Source organism: Manis pentadactyla, chromosome 14, assembly GCF_030020395.1.
Source record: "Manis pentadactyla isolate mManPen7 chromosome 14, mManPen7.hap1, whole genome shotgun sequence".
Taxonomy (NCBI): domain Eukaryota; kingdom Metazoa; phylum Chordata; class Mammalia; order Pholidota; family Manidae; genus Manis; species Manis pentadactyla.
This window is the reverse complement of record NC_080032.1, coordinates 23,887,285-23,901,866: the sequence shown is the minus strand read 5'-3', so window position 1 is coordinate 23,901,866 and position 14,582 is coordinate 23,887,285. Positions and strand designations below refer to the sequence as shown.

Here is a 14,582-nt window from a genome sequence, read left to right as displayed (position 1 = left end):
ATGCTGAAAAAGCATTTGACAAAGTTCAACATCCATTCATGTTAAAAACTCTCAGCAAAATGGGAATAGAGGGCAAGTACCTCAACATAATAAAGGCCATCTATGATAAACCCACAGCCAACATTATATTGAACAGCGAGAAGCTGAAAGCATTTCCTCTGAGATCGGGAACTAGACAGGGATGCCCACTCTCTCCACTGTTATTTAACATAGTACTGGAGGTCCTAGCCACGGCAATCAGACAAAACAAAGAAATACAAGGAATACAGATTGGTAAAGAAGAAGTTAAACTGTCACTATTTGCAGATGACATGATACTGTACATAAAAAACCCTAAAGACTCCACCCCAAAACTACTAGAACTGATATCGGAATACAGCAAAGTTGCAGGATACAAAATCAACACACAGAAATCTGTGGCTTTCCTATATACTAACAATGAACCAACAGAGAGAGAAATCAGGAAAACAACTCCATTCACAATTGCATCAAAAAAAATAAAATACCTAGGAATAAACCTAACCAAAGAAGTGAAAGACTTATACTCTGAAAACTACAAGTCACTCTTAAGAGAAATTAAAGGGGACACTAACAGATGGAAACTCATCCCATGCTTGTGGCTAGGAAGAATTAATATCGTCAAAATGGCCATCCTGCCCAAAGCAATATACAGATTTGATGCAATCCCTATGAAACTACCAGCAACATTCTTCAATGAACTGGAACAAATAATTCAAAAATTCATATGGAAACACCAAAGACCCCGAATAGCCAAAGCAATCCTGAGAAAGAAGAATAAAGTAGGGGGGATCTCACTCCCCAACTTCAAGCTCTACTATAAAGCCATAGTAATCAAGACAATTTGGTACTGGCACAAGAGCAGAGCCACAGACCAATGGAACAGACTAGAGAATCCAGACATTAACCCAGACATATATGGTCAATTAATATTTGATAAAGGAGCCATGGACATACAATGGCGAAATGACAGTCTCTTCAACAGGTGGTGCTGGCAAAACTGGACAGCTACATGTAGGAGAATGAAACTGGACCATTGTCTAACCCCATATACAAAAGTAAACTCAAAATGGATCAAAGACCTGAATGTAAGTCATGAAACCATTAAACTCTTGGAAGAAAACATAGGCGAAAACCTCTTAGACATAAACATGAGTGACCTCTTCTTGAACATATCTCCCCGGGCAAGGAAAACAACAGCAAAAATGCGTAAGTGGGACTATATTAAGCTGAAAAGCTTCTGTACAGCAAAAGACACCATCAATAGAACAAGAAGGATCCCTACAGTATGGGAGAATATATTTGAAAATGACACATCCGATAAAGGCTTGACGTCCAGAATATATAAGGAGCTCTCACGCCTCAACAAACAAAAAACAAATAACCCAATTAAAAAATGGGCAGAGGAACTGAACAGACAGTTCTCCAAAAAAGAAATACAGATGGCCAACAGACACATGAAAAGATGCTCCACATCGCTAATTATCAGAGAAATGCAAATTAAAACTACAATGAGGTATCACCTCACACCAGTAAGGATGGCTGCCATCCAAAAGACAAACAACAACAAATGTTGGCGAGGCTGTGGAGAAAGGGGAACCCTCCTACACTGCTGGTGGGAATGTAAGTTAGTTCAACCATTGTGGAAAGCAGTATGGAGGTACATCAAAATGCTCAAAACAGACTTACCATTTGACCCAGGAATTCCACTCCTAGGAATTTACCCTAAGAATGCAGCAATCAAGTTTGAGAAAGACAGATGCACCCCTATGTTTATTGCAGCACTATTTACAGTAGCCAAGAATTGGAAGCAACCTAAATGTCCATCAATAGATGAATGGATAAAGAAGATGTGGTACATATACACAATGGAATACTACTCAGCTATAAGAAAAGGGCAAATCCAATCATTTGCAGCAACATGGATGGAGCTGGAGGGTATTATGCTCAGTGAAACAAGCCAAGCGGAGAAAGAGAAATACCAAATGATTTCACTTATCTGTGGAATATAAGAACAAAGGAAAAACTGAAGGAACAAAACAGCAGCAGAATCACAGAACTCAAGAATGGACTAACAGGTACCAAAGGGAAAGGGACTGGGGAGGATGGGTGGGTAGGGAGGGATAAGGGGGGGAGAAGTAGAGGGGTATTAAGATTAACATGCATGGGGGGTAGGAGAAAAGGGAGGGCTGTACAACACAGAGAAGGCAAGTAGTGATTCTACAACATTTTGCTATGCTGATGGACAGTGACTGTAAAGGGGTTTATAGGGGAGACCTGGTATAGGGGAGAGCCTAGTAAACATAATATTCGTCATGTAAGTGTAGATTAGTGATAGCAAAAAAAAAAAAAAAAAAAAAAAAAGGGCAGTTCCTGTGTGGTAACCTCCAACGAGTTCTACACAAGGGTATAAAGGGCATATAAAAGTGTAGGCAAAGGGTCTGTTTGTGTTTATACAGAGGATCAAAGCCTAATTGGGCTACCCCGAAAATGAACTAAGATACGATATGAAAAAGAACTTCCAACATCTGCACTCTCTGGAAGACTCATGCCAGAAGATGATCATCAAAAAACCCCAACAAAGATCCACGCACTGCTACAGCTGTAGATGCACTCATCCCACCAGTTCCTGGACCTGCCATGGGAATGAGGAAGGAGATATCTAAGCTGGCCTGTGCATACAGTAAAACAACAAAATTGGACTGGATCTATACTGTTGGAACTCAACCAAGAATTTGGAGAAGTGCAAATTGTAGCGCTCCAAAGTCTTACAACTACAAACTATTTATTGTTAAAAGAACATATGGCATGTGAACAGTCCCCAGGAATGGGTTGTTTTAATTTGTCTGATTTCTCTCAGACTGTTCAAGTTCATTTGGACAATATCCACCATATCATAGATAAGTTTTCACAAATGCCTAAGGTGCCTAACTGGTTTTCTTGGTTACACTGCAGATGGCTGGTAATTACAGATATGCTTTGGTTATGTAACTATACTCCTATTATGTTAATGTGTGTGTGCAATTTAAGTAGTAGCTTAAAACCTATACATGCTGAAGTTACTCTACAAGAAGATATATCAAAGAAATAATCAATCTTCCCATGTTTTCTTCCGCCTGCTACTTCTATAGCTTTTCTTCTTCCTTCCTAATTACAACCCTTAAATAGAATTCGTGCCTCATATCAAATTTACCGAGTATCATAATTCTTCCAAGTGGTAAAGACACCTCAAGACAAATGCTGGGCATAGAAGCCACAGGGCATAAATATGCAAAGAAGTAAAAAGCTAACCTTTTCAAACAATAAGGCCTCTCTCTCACTTACCAACTTCACATTTCCCTGTATGGCCCCGGAAGATGACTGGTTAGCCAGAGACGGGTAAGATTCCTCAAGGGAGGAACAACCTAAGACAGGCACAGTCGCAGGGGGGCCATCAGGTGAGAAATTGGGGATCAACAGAGGTGAGGCTTAGAACCTCACCCCCCCGTTCTGAGAGAAATCTTCTGCATACATGGATGTTTTATTGCCCTGGTCTAGCTTGGATTAACACATAGTCTACAGGCACACACCTGATCATCTACATGTGCTCTCTTACAACACTAAACTATGTTTTCTACCTTTATCTTGTATCTACCTACCACTTCAGCATTTTATTAAAAATAATAATAATAAAGAGAGAAATGTGGTATCCACATATAAATCAAGTATAAAAACCAAATGAGTATTCATATTTGAACTGACTGTTTATAGTTCATAATGCATGAGCAAAACCGAAAGTTTCTGTGATGACTGCCCTTGTACTGTTCACTATGTAACTTATTCATTATGTAAGAATTTGTTCTACATGTAAAAACTTGTTTGTTATGCCTCAGAAGATTGGAGACTGACAAAAATTAGGCTTGGGGTGGAATAATGATTGTGCATTGATCATTGACTCCCCTATACAGAATTTTATTGTCGTTAACAACCATTTGATCAATAAATATGAGAGATGCCCTCACAAAAAAAAAAAAAAAAAAAAAAAAAAGGACAGACTTCCAATGGTAAAATAAATTAGTAACCGGGATGTAATGTATAGCATAAGGAATATAGTCAAGATATTGTAACAGCCTGGTAGGGTGATAGCTGGAACCTAGAATTATGTATATAAATGTTCTACCACTGTGTTGTACACTTGAAACTCATGTAATGTAATACTGTGTGTCAACTACCCTTCAATAAAAAATAATTATTAAAAAAAAAAAAAAAAAAAAAAAAAAGAATAACCATATGAGGACAAATACATATCTATGAAGGTATTCATTGTAACGATTTATAATAATGAAATTTACAATTTAAAAGTCCCTCTCTAAAGGCCTGGTTTAATACAGTATGTTTCCCTTATAGTGGAATCATATATAGCTGTCAAAAACCAGATGGATGTATGTGTAGTGACAATATGTTAAGTGAAAAAAGATAGTAACAGAATAGGATAGTCTAAAGATACTCACCAAACTATTAACATTTTTATCTATGGGAGTGGAGTAATAGGAAAATTTCACTTTTTGATGTATACCTGTTTGGTTATTTTCAAAGAATGTGTGTTATTTTCAAAAATCTGAAAAATGAGGCTATTTCTATTTTGAAAAAAAAAAAAGAAAAATACTATATTAAACTATATTAAGGAGCTAGGAATCTATTCTAAAATTTAAAGTTTAATAGTAGAGGACTTAACATTTCTAATTTTTTACCATATACATCTAATTAATTAAGGGCAGGAAGGCTGTTTGAAATGACCTGATACATGGACTTCACTGTTCATCTACCTTATGTAGTATTCCACTAAGACTGATAACCAAGTCTTTTGTGTTCGACAATAAAGGAACCATTTCGATAGCTTTGGCCAGGAGTTTTGAATGCTGCTGCTTGGCAGACTCCCTGCTTGCATCTCCCTGGCTTTGGCTGGCATTGGTGTTATGCAGCAGTGTTTCAATGAATAGCTGAAGAGCGGCATCGCAGTTCAACTGAAATGTGCTAAAAACAAACAAACAAAAAAAACGATTCAAATTTCACAGTAATCTCCCCAAAGGCATGCATTTCCACAAAGGATTTCTCACAGAAAACTTAGGTGTGTGTGCCCATAACTGAAATCCAATCCTACTGTCCAGTCTCACAATCAATTGTCTGCCTGTCATGAGAGGTCATCATTGCCTTTAAAAAAATCAGATTTTATTCTTGGTGGCATGTAAACTGGCACAAGACTGGGGGAAATTTATAATATATCAGAACTATTTATGTCCTTTAATAGGGCAATTCTACCTTCACAAAAGTAGCCAAGATACACACACAAAGATGTGCACTCAACAACTGTTAATATTTAAAAACTGGGAACAGCTCAATCATCCATCAATAAAGAGATGGGTAAATCACTTATTCATACACAGGAATGCTGCAGAGTTCAACATCTATGAGGAGGAGCCACACATACTTATCTCAGGAAACATACTGTGAAGTGAATGACTATACTATGAAATGGTATGTACAATAATGATTCTGTTTTCAATAAATTAAAAAATAGCATATTAGTACATGCACAGAAAAAAATCCATGAATAATATAGACCATACTCTTTTAATGGTGATTATCTCTGATAATCATATAGGGGGACTTTGATTTTAGTATGTTCCATCTCAGTAAGAAAAAATAATAGACTTAAAAATTAAGAATAAGGTTAGTATAGACAGACAACTGAAATGCTTTTTAAGCCTTATTAATAAGACAATGATAATTTGATATACAGAATAACTGCAATATCATGAAAAGTTTTAAGTATGACCATTTCAAAGTCATTTCCTGAAATTCTAAAGGTCTTAATTTATTCAGGTGGACTGCTTGAGGCAAAGGTCATTATCATATAAATACAAATTATCAGTCCCTTATAAGTACAACCACTGTAAAATGAACTTAATATTATTAATTATATATGAATTTGTCATCATTACATTTCAGGAAAGGGATCAGTACAATAAAACAACACACAATTAACCAGGAATTCAAATTAACAAACCATTGTGTGTGTACCCCATTCTGGATTAGAAGCAGTTGAAACTGAAGAATGGCATAATTTTGTTATTTCAAAGTATAGTTAAAAGCTACTTAGAGCTCCAGGCAGCCTACTGTCCTTCACTTGCAGGTTTCGGATGGTGAGAGCCAGGGTCACTCCACTTCCCACGGGGACAGAGAACCAGATACTTGTTGGTCAGGAAATATGCTAAACAGCATCATTATCAATAACTCAGATTCTACTAATCTGTCATTAATGGGATGAGGGGTCTAGCATCCTAAGTATTTTAAAGGCAGTTACTTATTATTTGACCTTAAGCAGGTCATCTGAGTTTGTTTTCTCACATATAAATTGGCAGTAATATGCAATAAAAATTATAAAAATTAAATGTGTGTATATACACAATGGAATACTACTCAGCTATAAGAAAAGGGCAAATCCAATCATTTGCAGCAACATGGATGGAGCTGGAGGGTATTATGCTCAGTGAAACAAGCCAAGCGGAGAAAGAGAAATACCAAATGATTTCACTCATCTGTGGAGTATAAGAACAAAGGAAAAACTGAAGGAACAAAACAGCAGCAGAATCACAGAACTCAAGAATGGACTAACAGGTACCAAAGGGAAAGGGACTGGGGAGGATGGGTGGGTAGGAAGGGATAAGGGGGGGAGAAGTAGGGGGGTATTAAGATTAACATGCATGGGGGGGTAGGAGAAAAGGGAGGGCTGTACAACACAGAGAAGGCAAGTAGTGATTCTACAACATTTTGCTTTGCTGATGGACAGTGACTGTAAAGGGGTTTATAGGGGAGACCTGGTATAGGGGAGAGCCTAGTAAACATAATATTCGTCATGTAAGTGTAGATTAGTGATAGCAAAAAAAAAAAAAAAAAAAAAAAAGGGCAGTTCCTGTGTGGTAACCTCCAACGAGTTCTACACAAGGGTATAAAGGGCATATAAAAGTGTAGGCAAAGGGTCTGTTTGTGTTTATACAGAGGATCAAAGCCTAATTGGGCTACCCCGAAAATGAACTAAGATACGATATGAAAAAGAACTTCCAACATCTGCACTCTCTGGAAGACTCATGCCAGAAGATGATCATCAAAAAACCCCAACAAAGATCCACGCACTGCTACAGCTGTAGATGCACTCATCCCACCAGTTCCTGGACTTGCCATGGGAATGAGGAAGGAGATATCTAAGCTGGCCTGTGCATACAGTAAAACAACAAAATTGGACTGGATCTATACTGTTGGAACTCAACCAAGAATTTGGAGAAGTGCAAATTGTAGCGCTCCAAAGTCTTACAACTACAAACTATTTACTGTTAAAAGAACATATGGCATGTGAACAGTCCCCAGGAATGGGTTGTTTTAATTTGTCTGATTTCTCTCAGACTGTTCAAGTTCAGTTGGACAATATCCACCATATCATAGATAAGTTTTCACAAATGCCTAAGGTGCCTAACTGGTTTTCTTGGTTTCACTGCAGATGGCTGGTAATTACAGATATGCTGTGGTTATGTAACTATACTCCTATTATGTTAATGTGTGTGTGCAATTTAAGTAGTAGCTTAAAACCTATACATGCTGAAGTTACTCTACAAGAAGATATATCAAAGAAATAATCAATCTTCCCATGTTTTCTTCCGCCTGCTACTTCTATAGCTTTTCTTCTTCCTTCCTAATTACAACCCTTAAATAGAATTCGTGCCTCATATCAAATTTACCGAGTATCATAATTCTTCCAAGTGGTAAAGATACCTCAAGACAAATGCTGGGCATAGAAGCCACAGGGCATAAATATGCAAAGAAGTAAAAAGCTAACCTTTTCAAACAATAAGGCTTCTCTCTCACTTACCAACCTCACATTTCCCTGTATGGCCCCGGAAGATGACTGGTTAGCCAGAGACGGGTAAGATTCCTCAAGGGAGGAACAACCTAAGACAGGCACAGTCGCAGGGGGGCCATCAGGTGAGAAATTGGGAATCAACAGAGGTGAGGCTTAGAACCTCACCCCCCCGTTCTGAGGAAATCTTCTGCATACGTGGATGTTTTATTGCCCTGGTCTAGCTTGGATTAACACATAGTCTACAGGCACACACCTGATCATCTACATGTGCTCTCTTACAACACTAAACTATGTTTTCTACCTTTATCTTGTATCTACCTACCACTTCAGCATTTTATTAAAAATAATAATAATAAAGAGAGAAATGTGGTATCCACATATAAATCAAGTATAAAAACCAAATGAGTATTCATATTTGAACTGACTGTTTATAGTTCATAATGCATGAGCAAAACCGAAAGTTTTATGTGATGACTGCCCTTGTAATGTTCACTATGTAACTTATTCATTATGTAAGAATTTGTTCTACATGTAAAAACTTGTTTGTTATGCCTCAGAAGATTGGAGACTGACAAAAATTAGGCTTGGGGTGGAATAATGATTGTGCATTGATCATTGACTCCCCTATACAGAATTTTATTGTCGTTAACAACCATTTGATCAATAAATATGAGAGATGCCCTCACAAAAAAAAAAAAAAGAAGGACAGACTTCCAATGGTAAAATAAATTAGTAACCGGGATGTAATGTATAGCATAAGGAATATAGTCAAGATATTGTAACAGCCTGGTAGGGTGATAGCTGGAACCTAGAATTATGTATATAAATGTTCTACCACTGTGTTGTACACTTGAAACTCATGTAATGTAATACTGTGTGTCAACTACCCTTCAATAAAAAATAATTATTAAAAAAAAAAAAAAAAAAAAAAATTAAATGTGTGTGAAAGCACTCAAACTAGTAATGTGCTAAAAAGTTGGTCATATTTATTTGAGACATCTGAGACAGCATTCATTTATTCTTACTCATCACAGTAAGCTGACTCTAGAAACAAAACTTTTAGTCTTAGTTTAATTCACTTATCAAACTGTTTTTTAAAATTCTCCCTAAATCATACTTTTCATCATTTTTTAAAATTACCTTGCTCCTAAATCAATTAGATTTAGAAGTTTGTTTAGAATATACCCAGACTTCCTGTCATAGGAATCATCTGGAGCTCCTTTTAAGGACTGGATTCCTGGGCCTCAACCCAGACCTGCTCAGTCAGAACTACCAGGGATGGGCCCAGGAATTTGTATTTTTAATCAAGTGCCCTATGTGATGCTTATCATGAGGTTAGTTTGGGAAAAACTAAGCAGTGAATTAAAAAGGTGATATCGTAAGAGAATTTAATCTGGTCCTGGATTTGCTCAGGTGGGGGTGAGCAAAAGAAAACATCAGAGGTCTATGGACCATATGTAATAATCACCTTTATTACTGTGTCCTTGTAGTAAGGATGACCAGTTTGTAAAGCAAAAGCAAAAATTCCTCTGAAGTTTTAAGAGTTACCTGCAATATTCCAGGATGAGGCTGGTGTCCATATCTATATTTTCCACAAGAGCTTTAATGAGGTCTTTCTTGGTGAGAAAATGTTGCCTGAAAACTGGCTGGAAAGAAATCTAGAAATAAAAATAATAAGGACACCATTGTGACTTGCATTTTACTATCCTTTTTTATAGAGAAACATTTTTCTATAGGTCCTCCAACTTTTATTTTTACTACACTATCCAACTCAGCCATCATTCTGAGATTTTAGGTAGATCTGACTATGGGCCCAAAGTCTCTCTTAGTCACACCAATCCTTGGCTCTTCATCAGTAAAGTTTAGTTCGCAGTGACAACCAATCCCATTACTGCACAGGAATTAGGCTTCAAAACATATACCATTTCTGTGGGGGCTATCTTCCTAGTATGTCAACTACCACAAATAAAATGATTCACATTCATAGTAAAGAAAACAGGATTTTGTTTATTTTTGCAAAGTGAAAAACAAAGACCACTTGCTTTTCCCTGCTAGGAGTTCTTAAGCTTAGCACAGCTATGTAGACATTTTATTATCTTTAATCAAATAATAGCAGCACAAAATACAAGCATAAGGATAAAGGCTAGGCCTGAAATAGTGTAAATGTTAATTAATACTAGATATATTCCTATAAATAAGAAAGCTAAACAGATGAAAACGTCAAGCCTCTTCTAATTTCCTTAAAAATACAGAGAAAAGGAAACAAGGCAGGTCTTCAATTTCTTTGAAAGCTCCAATGTGTGTACTTAATACAACTAGAATTTATGAGTCAGTGTATACACACACACACACACACACACACACACACACATCCTGTCCACAAAAGTAAAGGATAATGACATCTTTGTTTTAAATTTCCCAGTGGGGTAAATTATCAGAATGGATGAAACTTCATGGCACTCCGAAGAATACTTACACCAAGTTTACCAAGACGAATACCCCAGCAGGCATCAGTACTGAGTTCACGGAACTTAAGTTCCATTTCTATTTCCTGATAGAGACTGGCCAGCTGAGAGCCCACCAGAGACAGTGCCTAAAAAATTAAAATAGAATTAAAATTCATTTGCAAATACAGTATGTTCTGACACCTTCTGGATGAAACCCAATATTTTATTATAACCTTTCTTTGTGATAACAGTGTGGAATGTTACATACTGCTTTGCACAGTCATACTTATGCAATATTTAGGTCATTCAGCTTTTAGTATGATGCCATAAATTTAATCTGCTTTCCTTTGTAAGAAAAAGCCAAATTTTAGTTATCCTGCAAGTAAAACCCCTATATAAAAAGGCAAATTTTTAAACAAGCAACATCAAAGAGAAGTTTTGCATCTGGTAAATTTGTTCTACAAAAAAGAACTGTCTCATGGGTCTAAGGTTTCAAATACACTAGAGTAAGTGTAATAAGTAAGGTTCTATGGCTGCATACAGATTTAAGAGAAAAAATATCATAATTCTTTGGGTTGTGCAATGCTTATAACCTGTGTTCATTCACCAGTGTGTTACTAATAGTCAAGGAAAAGCTGGTAGAAACCAAGTGAGTTAGCACAACATTTCTTCTGCTAAATCTTTGAGATCTGGTGGCAAAGTCAATTTCATTTCTTCCCCTAAATTTTAAATGCTTCAAGAACCAAAGACATGCTTCCTCAGGTCATACCAAAATTTTGTCATAATTCTGCCATGCTTTATCTATGAGCTTCCAGAGATTTTCAAACACTTCCTTTTGGGGTAAGAGAGTACAATAACCCAGTGCCAAGTCAAGATCCACCAGGCGGCAATTAAACACCTAAGGAAGAACAGAAAACATCCAGGGAAGCAAATTCTTCACAATCAAAACAATTTAGTCTCTAAAGGCTTATTTGTCACTAAATGTAATCATAGACCTTATGAAAGAACAAGTGTTTCATGACAAGTTATTTATAGCAACCTAGTTCCAACTTGTTTGCTTAGTTTGAATGTCCTTTACCACTATCACATATTTAAGGAAAGCAACTAGAACAAGTTCTCTGGCACCCTTATCTTTTCTCCTATAGAACTACTCCATTACTTCTCTTCAAATCCCCCACATCCCTCCCCCTCCTCACTCAACCTATCTGTGAAATCAGATGCAGCCAGAAGACAGCAAAAAAAAATTACCAAGAACAAATACTCACTTTGTGCAGTAGTGTCGTAGCATTTGCTTTGATAAACACGATGACTTTCTCTTTCAATTCCATAGTCACATGCCTTGATTTAACTAAGGTGGCCTCTCCAAATAACTTTTAGAAAAGAATAAATGAATCCTTAGGTCCACTTCTAACCATGCACCATTCTGAAAACTTTTCTTAAAATGTCAAGGAACTTTGAAAATTCAGCATTCTATACAATAAGTACCAGCATTGAGTCTATAATGACATACAGCTGGGCCTCGGGGCAACTGATGGGGCAGGGGCACAAAGGAACCTTTTATTAAATACTCCACATCTTGATTGTGGTATTGGTGACAAGGTGAGTATGTTGGCTGACACTCTTAAAACGTGTGTATTTTAATTTTGAAAACTATACTTCAATAAAGTTAACTTTAAAACAATTGGCATTTTGATAAAAATTAATAGTAGAAATAAACGTGATTCCCTCTGAGACCAGCTTCATAAGCAAGGTATCAAAAGGTAGTTTGTCTTCTAGAATCTTTTCAATGATGCTGGCAGGCAATAATTATAATAATTCTGGCTGCAATAAAACAAACAGCAGACCGATGGCTTTGACCTAATGTGGTCATGGGGCTGGGAGTAGACTTACCAGTGCAACCTAAAACCTCAAGTAACTTATTTTACCTTTCTGAATCTGAGCTTCCTCGTTTGCAAAATGGGGATGTTCAGGGTTGTGGTAAAAACTGAGTGTGAATATGTGTGTAATCACCTTGAATTTCACCTGAGTCTTAGTAAGTGTTCAATGTTTCTTAAATCTGACAAATTACAATTTCCTTGCTACAGAGCCAAAAAGGAAAATGTGGACTCCAAGTTTCCTTGGCAGCTTTTGTCTCTACCCCAAGTAAAGTATTTGTTCTCCAAATTATACCTTTTCACTCAAACTGGCATTCATGAAGTTTGACACAGAGTGCTGAAGACAGGTACCAAACGAACCAATTACAAATCTTAGGGCCAGCTCCCACTGGCTAGATTCCTGAAGGTTCTGAAGCAGGGCAGTGATGGAATTTATAATAGGTAAAATAAGGCTGTCCCCTGTGAAATGACAAAAGTATTTTATGTGAGCAAGAATATTTTAATATTTAGATTTTTTTAAACAAAGAGAGATCATATTTTTGGAAATTGTTTTCAGGGATAGCCTAACTCCTTCAATAAAAATAATGGTCTCAGAATTGGTTCTCGAAGGTGATAAATGAGATTGTTAACATGAGGCTTGATTTAAACAATAAAACAACTAAGTCCACTGAATAATGGGGTACCTTAACTGTAACTTGCCTATTTTGGGATGCTTAAATCACTAGCTGAGGAAAACCATTTCTCCATTCACAAGACCAAAATTATAAACAGATTCATAAAAGCTGATGCTCTAAGTCAAATGGCACACTCTCCTGACTCTTAAGAAGAATAACAATGTAATACTAATGACTAGGCATCTGCATTAAGACATTAAGTCATTTATATCCAGGATTTCAAGAAATCTCCATATTGGTGTATTTATAGAATCATAGTACAATGGTGTACACTTCTGAGGTCAAATACCTTCATTAATAGAGCAGTACGGTAAACTTGTAGAATCCAAGGGAAGTCTCTTGCTTTCTACAAAAGAGAAAATAATAAATAACACTAAATAAAACAGCTGTCTGATAGAGCCCATATTCCCAGAGATATGTGATGTCCATGTGATGCTAATATAAATATAGTGCTAATATCAAATAATGTTCTAAAGTAACCCAAACTTAAACAACAAAAAAAGCTTAAGTGAAGTTTACATACAGAAAAATACACAGATTAAGTAGGCAACTTGATATATTTCCATCAAGTGAATACATCCATGTAATAGTATCCAATCAAGGAATAGAACTAAGCATCCAGAAGCCCCCTCTTGCCCCTTCCAGTCATTGCCCACCCCAAGGGTAACCACTACTCTGACTTCCACAGCATGGCTTATAACAACCTGTCCTTATACTTTAAGTAAATGAATCATTCAGTATGTATTCTTCTGTCTGGCTTTTTTTGCTCAGCACTATGCCCATGAAATTCATCCATATTATCATGTGTAGTTCTAGTTCCAAACCTCTACAATGTAAACAGGCACAGAGCAAATAATCACACAGATGAGATTTACCAGCTAGAGGCACAAGTGATGAAATCAATTCATAAATAAGAGGCAGCACCATCTGTGACTCAAGAACTATTCCATCTTCGCTGAAGAAGTCACTGTAAGACCATTCTTCATATGGATCTTTATGAGTTCCAAAAGATGTCTAAATACCAAACCATACAGAAAAGACACAAGTAAGTACACTCTAAAATACAGATAGCTATCTTCACCAAGCAGAATCCAGAATCAGATTCATTAGAGCCAAATGAAAATTTGATGTTGCTGTTTTTTCTGGCTATGGCTTACAATAATGCCACCTTAATTTAAATTGTTACTCTAACATAAGAACAATGTCCAGCAATGCTTTGTTTCAGGCTCAATGTTTCAAAAGAGTGCAAATTAAAGCCACTAGATGAGACTGGAAAAGAGAAGTGATCTCATGCCCTAAGTTGTTTTCCAGTTGAGAGAAAGAAAATGCAAGATGTAAATTTGGTGTTTTTGTAATCTACACAAGTGATTTAAAAGTGGTGCAAAATGGACGGGCAGGAGTTTTGTTTAAGGAAAAGAAATTCAAAAGCAACCTACTTTCACTAGAATCCCACAGTCATCCATTTGGCATTGTCTGGAAAGCTCTACTGCTATTAAAGTATATTTGCATAGTTCTAAAGCATCTAGTAAAAAATCTGCAAGAAAATGGAGAAAAATCATTAAACTAATATTTCCTATGTATTCAGAATAAAAAAAAAAAACTTTTAATAATTTACCATTCAAGTCTAAGGAAAGCCATAAAGTGGGAAAGCCTTCCGGATAGCTTTACCCACCCT

At 36.5% G+C, this 14,582-nt stretch overlaps 1 protein-coding gene across 6 annotated transcripts in view; it reads right to left on the bottom strand.

Moving 5' to 3' along the window:
* The window catches only part of KNTC1 (kinetochore associated 1), a 78,523-nt gene that overhangs the window by 29,037 nt on the left and 34,904 nt on the right, over window positions 1-14,582 (bottom strand). For all 6 annotated transcript variants that reach the window (XM_036922061.2, XM_057492261.1, XM_036922058.2 and 3 more), the window contains 9 exons: window positions 14,344-14,441; window positions 13,783-13,921; window positions 13,197-13,253; window positions 12,529-12,692; window positions 11,625-11,729; window positions 11,129-11,257; window positions 10,389-10,505; window positions 9,461-9,570; window positions 4,824-5,031 (listed from right to left, as the gene is read on the bottom strand). In XM_036922061.2, the coding sequence (XP_036777956.2) occupies window positions 4,824-5,031; window positions 9,461-9,570; window positions 10,389-10,505; window positions 11,129-11,257; window positions 11,625-11,729; window positions 12,529-12,692; window positions 13,197-13,253; window positions 13,783-13,921; window positions 14,344-14,441 (1,127 nt within the window). The remainder of the gene's footprint in view (window positions 1-4,823; window positions 5,032-9,460; window positions 9,571-10,388; window positions 10,506-11,128; window positions 11,258-11,624; window positions 11,730-12,528; window positions 12,693-13,196; window positions 13,254-13,782; window positions 13,922-14,343; window positions 14,442-14,582) is intronic.